This window comes from Asparagus officinalis, chromosome 2 (genome assembly GCF_001876935.1).
Source record: "Asparagus officinalis chromosome 2, Aspof.V1, whole genome shotgun sequence".
NCBI classification, from domain to species: Eukaryota; Viridiplantae; Streptophyta; class Magnoliopsida; order Asparagales; family Asparagaceae; genus Asparagus; species Asparagus officinalis.
The window spans coordinates 21,121,863-21,129,224 of NC_033795.1; the positions used below are offsets into that span (position 1 = coordinate 21,121,863).

At 40.2% G+C, this 7,362-nt stretch overlaps 1 protein-coding gene across 1 annotated transcript; it reads left to right on the forward strand.

Moving 5' to 3' along the window:
• On the forward strand, positions 3,940-5,327 carry LOC109830921 (senescence-specific cysteine protease SAG39-like). The gene is made up of 3 exons (XM_020398276.1): positions 3,940-4,420; positions 4,780-5,171; positions 5,319-5,327. The coding sequence occupies exons 1-3, from the start codon at positions 3,982-3,984 to the stop codon at positions 5,325-5,327; spliced, it is 840 nt and encodes a 279-aa protein (XP_020253865.1). The 5' UTR covers positions 3,940-3,981.

Sequence of the window (7,362 nt, forward strand, 5' to 3'; positions counted from 1 at the left end):
AGGGCCTTTCGATCTAATAACTTCCACTCCGCATCCTTCATATCCATCAGCTTCTCTCCTAATGGTAGGTATAGATCCTTCTGATAGAGGTAATCTTCCATCTGCATCTTCCAGAACCCGAAGTTCGTTCCAACAAACTTCTCAATCTTGGATGTTTCCTTCTCAGATCCCATGTCTCTGACCTCAAATCGCCCACGCCGAACCTGGTCGCTCTGATACCACTTGTTGGGGATGCACAACCCCCTAATGCGATTTGGAAATAGAGAAGAGAGAGAAAGAGAACAATCACAATCACAAACACACATGATTTACGTGGTTCGTTCCTCAATGTGAGAAACTACATCCACAGCCACCGCAGGAGAAAATTTCACTATTTTTTATTTTTTTTACATCATACCCTAATTAACCATTTTATAGACATAAGGGTTTAACAAACAGAAAAGGAAACAGGTCAAAAACAGAACTGGGCCGAAACCCGACTTGCGGTCGACCGCGCCACTGCTCGAAATCTAGAAAAGTTTCTAGAGTTTTGGCGGTCGACCGCCCGCACTCGCGGTCCGACACGACAAGCCTGTAGCTTGCTGAGTCTCTAGACTTGGCGGTCAACTGCCGCGCCATGCGCGTCGCCGGACGAAGAAAAAATATGGGCTGCTTCTGATTTTTGGCGGTCGACAGTCGCGCCTTGTGCGGTCACCATAGAGCTTTCCACCTCTGTGTTTGTTCTGTGCACGTCGACGGTCGACCGCCGCGCCATGCGCGATCGACCGTGACTCAAAATGCATTCTTCATCGTTTTTCTTGAACTTCGTCGTCGTCAATCCTGTTCCTCCTTATTTTCTCTTCGTTCTGAATTATAGGGCAGGTCTAATAGTTAGGCTTCACATATCCTAACACCGATTGGGCAGAATCCCAAACGGTTATAACCGTTTGGGATGTTGCCCAAACGGTTAAAACCGTTTGGGTGAAAAATTGCCCAAAGGTTTCAACCGTTTGGACAATTTATCGCCCAAACGGTTTCAACCGTTTGAGCTATTTATTTTAATAGTTTTAAAATTTTGGCTTTTTTATTTTTTTTCATCTGTTTATATACACATCTCACATAATAAGTACTCAATATCTCACAATGAAATCAAAATATTCTCATACTTTTCTAAATATCCAATGTTATATATTCATACGCAATGTTTACTCAATATACTTAGAGACAAAACATATACATACACAATGTACTCAATATCTCACAATGAAAAGCATATAATATTATATACTTGTCTCTAATATCCAAAATGTCCAACATAATCAATCAAGTCAAGAAAAAAGAAATTCCTCGAAGAATGTCCTCTTAGGAAAAACCCGAACGCCTCAAGTCTGCAAATATCCTAACAAGATTCTCCTGTGATAAACCTTGAGCACTGGAAATAGAAGTGTTACTAGTCGAAGCGGGACGAACAGAATATGGTATATCGGTAACGGGCTGAGGAATTAGAGCAGCATAAGTAAAAGATGGTGGATCATTAGGAGTGGGAGCAGGACGAGTAAGTACAGATACATTGTGTATGTATATGTTTAACTCACGAGCCCATGACCCGAGATCGGACGAAGCTATATATATAGCTTCCTAGGGTTTTGTGTGGTTGCAGGGTGTACGCAGGCAGAGGGAGAAAGCTTTCGGCTACGTGAAAATGAAGAGGCTTGGGCGGCGTGCAAGTACAGGGGAAAATTGCAGAAAGTGCAAGGCCTCGTGCAGAGGAGAAAAACCCTATTTGGCGGCTGTCCTTTTGAAAGAGAGATTGTGAGGGATTTGAGAGATTGTTCGAGGGTTTAATTTGTGTGATTGTAAACCCTATTTGTATTCTCTCTCTCTCTCTATTAGTAGATCTCCCCCCTCCTTACCCCATGGACGTAGGCAATTTATCGAACCATATAAAATTGGTTGTCTCGCTGTTTGTGTGATTTGTAATAGCTTATTTAGGTTCCCTCGACAGGTCAGTCCTAGAACTGATGAGAGGAAGAGCTGATATCCCACTTTGTTAAGATATTTTGCTTTTGGTTCTTGTTTCCTTAGTGAAATGGGAATTCTTGTTGCAACCTAACTATCTTGTTGCGCCGAGGTGCTGCCGAAATTTCATTGCGCACAATAGATGGTACTTCAGGAAGGAAGGGGCTAGCTTTTTAGGAAATTACTGAGAAATCAGGGATTTGAACATAAATTAAACAGGAGGAAGCAGGCTACAAACATATGAAATATAATATTAAATTTTGTATGTAAAATGAATATTGATATGTATCAGAACACACCGCCAGGGTTAAAATTTTCTGTTCATAAAACTTCTCACATGCTATTTTTGGGGTGGTTTTCATGGGTGTTTTCTTTTAGAAACAAACCCTTTTGTTGTCGGCAGGTTTGGTTAAACCTGGAGTTCGTCAATTTGAACTTCTCAAACATATTCAATGGAATATATATATGTCAGGTTTTATTCATCTATTTTCATTTTAAACTTTTTATGTGACTCAAAAGACCATTGTACCCATTAAGTTTAAACTTTTTATGTAACTGATTATTGATGTTGCATCAGAACATACCACTAGGTTTTAATTTTGTTATTCACGAAAACAAGCATGGAGGTCCCAATGTCCAAAAAGTTTATTTAACTATTAAAGCGTTCCTCAGCTTATGGAAATGTACAGTTTTCATGTCCTATGTCCAAAAAGTTTATTTAACTAGGGAAAATAAGATACATATTAATACATGAAGAGAAAGGAAGAAAGGAGAGAAAAGTACGTAGTGTATAAGGAGATAAGAGGAAGATTTCAAGGAAAAACAAAAAAATCAATTCCTAAAAATTTTATTTTGTTTTCGCGCATAAGATAAAAAGAAAATTTTTCTGTTTTTTGCAACTTTGCGTAAGTATTATAAAATTCCAACGGATACTCGAACTAGTTATCTGAAAGACTTACTGGGTTCTTTCTAATTGGTTCCCAGAAAAAAAAATAACTTCTCTAATTTAACAAAAAACAATATCTACCAAACCGCATTGCATATATCACTACCAGTTATCGGCCAATGCTTCTGATAAAATAAAGGCGACACTCTACCAAACCGCATTGCATATATCACTACCAGTTATCGGCCAATGCTTCTGATAAAATAAAGGCGACACGCCATCTGGACCGAGAGCCTTGTTTAGGTGCAGTTATCGGCCAATGCTTCTGATAAAATAAAGGCGACACGCCATCTGGACCGAGAGCCTTGTTTAGGTACATCTCAAATACTACTCTGAGGATTGCAATATCGTCCACCACTTTTGCATAATTAGGAATTGATTTTACATATCGAAAAGTTTGCTCTTAATTAATTTTGTTTTATCGTGATCGAATTACTCTCACATCTTGTTATATCATTTTGCTAGAATCCGATGCTTCAATTTGTTATGATCCAGCTAGAGAAGGCGCTTCCAGGACCAATTAATTATTAGTTGAAATAAAAATGTGTTGGTTCACATATATAGTTGAAAAAAGCAACAATAATTAAACATGCAATTATTTGTTTGTAACTAATGTCTTTCTCTTCTGCACGTGCTGATTCAAATAATTTATTCCATTAATTTCCGAAGGAAAACAAAGAGACTGAAAACTGACTGATAGTCATTAGTATCTGAATGTAGTCATAACTTTCATAGTGATTAATCATGTATGCACTAAATAAGCCGTGTTAATTGCATTTATAGTCGATAATGATGTATGCAATAAGATTTATGTCAGATAAGACATATGCATACTTAGCTCACTGTATGATCTTTATCTCCCTAGGTGATTTTTCAGAGGACCCCTTCTGCATAGGATTCCTTTTCTTTCTTTGACAGTAGGTTTTAATTCGCTCAACAAGCTTGGCTATATAATAAGCACACCTAACGTTGCTCATTCCACGATCACCAAGAAAACTAGTACAACACGAAGCCCCCTCCTGTGCTCGAAAACATTAATGGCTTTTGCATGTTGTTATGTTCTTTTCCTTTTCCTCATTATCGCAAGATTATGTAATGCGACTGACTACAACATTCTGGATTTTGCAATGAAGAGGAAACATGAACTGTGGATGGCGGAGCACGGACGTGTTTACAAAGATGAGGTAGAAAAAGCAGCGAGATTTGAGATATTTAAGGATAATGTGAAATACATAGAAGAATTCAACAATGGTGGAGTTTATAATTACACTCTAGGCGTAAATGAATTCGCTGATCTCACGCATGAAGAGTTCAAGGAAACTTTTATTAGTGGATTCAACGAGGACTCGTTTCGGTCTTCTTCGGAATACAATACTACGATATCGACGGAGCCTCAAATTTCTTCTGTTCCTTCTAGTGTTGATTGGAGGGCTGAGGGTGCGGTTACCGCCGTCAAGAATCAAGGTTCCAAATGCAGTAAGAAATCCTTCTGACAAGTTTTTTTTTTTTGTTATTTTCTTTACCCTTTTTATCGTTCTTTTGTTTAATTTGGCTAAATATGATAAACCCCTCATTAACTTTAGATGATTATGACATAGACCCCCTCCCCTCATAAATTTCAAAATATCAAAAAAACCCTTAACTTAGGGGTTATCTGAAAACCCTCTTTAACTTTAAGGTTTTATCAAAAAAAAAATCTCTGACAGCATTAGCCGCAATTTTCATTTGCAAAAATACCCCTTTGTCTAGTTCTACCCGCCCAACAGCACGTACGCGTGAATAACATTCAGTCCAGTTCTAGCAAGAAAATCGACCTAAACATGTCGAAAATACAGGATCTTGTTGGGCATTTGCCACTGCTGCAGCAGTCGAAAGCCTTCACAAAATCAAGAACGGCGTACTCTACGACCTATCCCAACAACAACTCGTGGACTGTGCATGGAAAACCTTGGGGTGTGGCGGAGGATGGCCCCGCGACTCCTACAGTTACATCAAGGACAATGGCGGCCTCACGACCGCAGCAAATTACCCGTACAATGAAGTCGATAACCCTTGTGACGTGATGAAGGCAAAAGAAATCGTAGCAAACATTAGCGATTTCGTGTCTGTGACCCCAAAAACCGAGGCAGCGCTGATGGAAGCAGTTGCAAAACAACCTGTGACCGTGGTAATCGAAGCCGAATCGAAAACTTTTATGTTTTACAAGTCAGGTGATATATATTCTAAGGTTTGCTCGTGTATGTCTATGTTTATTTTATGTTTGATTATGTACTTGGTACTGGTGTGATATTGTGTTCGATATTACGTATAAATAATTAATGGAGTTGTCATTAGCTAATGGCCTGATGTGATTTTTTTTTTTTTTTTTTTTAAGAAAAATTGATATCGAGATCAATAGCAAGAGCACGATAGCAATTGCAAAAACACAGATTTCATAAGGTACGGACCATTAATAGAGAGATCAATATTTTTAGGCTCAATCATCTATTGTTTACTCTTGACGTCACTGCTGTGAAAAGCCGACAAAAAGATGACTTATTTTCGGATTCAGATCCACTCAACTACTAAAAAGTAGTGGAGAAATCACTGTGAGGACATGGGACGCACCCCATGAAGAGTGGCCCGCGTGTGTGGTTTCCGCGTGAACGAAGGCGTGTGATGAAGAGTGGATGTGTGAACGAAGGCCTATGAAGGGCCACCCGAAATCAAATCATAATATAAATGTACACGGAAAAATTCTCTAGGTTGGTGCGAAGGAGGCAGAGCAAGTACAGCTACAGGTTTTTTCTCTCTTTTGGATTTTGCGGCTGCATAAGAAAAATAGTAGCTGTGTTGAGGAGATTTTGTGTAGTCCCTTTTAGTGTTTTGTGCATCTTTTGTAGAGAGTATTTGTGTGAGGGATTTGAGAGTTTGTTTGAGGGTTTAGATTGAGTGATTATAAACCCTAGTTGTTTTCTCTCCCTCTAATAGTAGATCTCCCCCTCCTTGCCCCGTGGACGTAGGCAATTTGCCGAACTACGTAAAATTGGTTGTACTGCTATTTGTATGATTTGTAATAGCTTTTAGATTCCCTCGACGCGCAGTCCTAGAGCTGACGAGAGGAAGAGCTAATATCTCACTTTGATGAGATATTAGGCTTCAGATTCTTGTTCCCTTTGAGAAACAAGAATTCTTATTGCGATCTGACTCTCTTGTTGTGCTGCCGAAGTGCTGCCGAAATTTCCGCTGCGCGCAACAAGTGGTATCAGAGCCCAGATTTCAAATCTAGGGTTTTTCGGTGGAGGAAGATTCTTGTGTGAAGCTTGGTTCTTGGAGTTCTAGGCTTCGGTGGAGATAGCATTAGGAGTTGCCGTTGGAGATTTCGCTTTCCTCGTGTGGATAGGAGATCTATTTGGAATCCGATCTAGGGTTCAGTTGGGTGGTTCCTATTTTCTATCAAATTTGTTCTTTCTCTACAATTTGGACTTAGTTCGTAATGGGAGAAGAAGGTGAAAGCAGCAAATCAATGGCGAGTACGGTTCAAGTTGGTTTTCAGAACACCAAAATTAGTGTGGTGAAATATGACGGAAAAATTAACTTTGGTTTGTGGATGAGCGACGCACAGGACGCGCTCAATGCTCAGAATTTGGAAGAGACCATCATGGTCCACGAGAAACCACCTAAATATGATGAGGCGGTATGGGAGAAAATGAATAGGAACACTTGTAGGGTGATCAGGTCCTGTTTGGAACAGGAGCAGAAATATGATGTGATTGGGGTGACGTCTGCAATGAAGATGTGGGAAATTCTCAACAACAAGTATCTCACAAAGAGTGTTGAGAACAGGTTGCACTTGCTACGAAGACTCTTCAGATTTCAGATGTCCAGAGGCACCTCGCTAGCGGCTCATGTAAACAACTATACTAAGTTGTTGTCGGACTTGGCGAATGTTGATGAGAAGATATCGGATGAGTACAAGGCGATTATTTTGTTGGGCTCCTTACCGGATGAGGAGTATGATACCTTCGTGCTCACTTTGTTGAACGGGAGATCTTCGATCAGCTATAGTGAAGTGACTAACGCATTGACCAATTACGATTTGAGGAGGAAGGACAAGGAGACTTCCCGCGCTAGTACTTCAGGAGAGGCCTTGTCGACGAGAGGTAGAAGCCCATTAGGCGAGGCCTTGTCGACGAGAGGTAGAAGCCCATATCCGAAAGGTGGTAATAGAGGAAGGTCAAAGTCAAGAAGCCACCACCAATTAGCAAAGAACCAATGTGCATTCTGCAAGGAGCAGGGACATTGGAAGAGAGACTGCTCGAAGCTCAAGGAGAAGGAGAATGGTAAGAAAAAGGGCCCGAAGGCCAATGAGGTGAACGTTGTGAAAGGCGATGATTCCGATGATTCGTGCTTTTCTCTACTGATTACTCCGGAGGTAA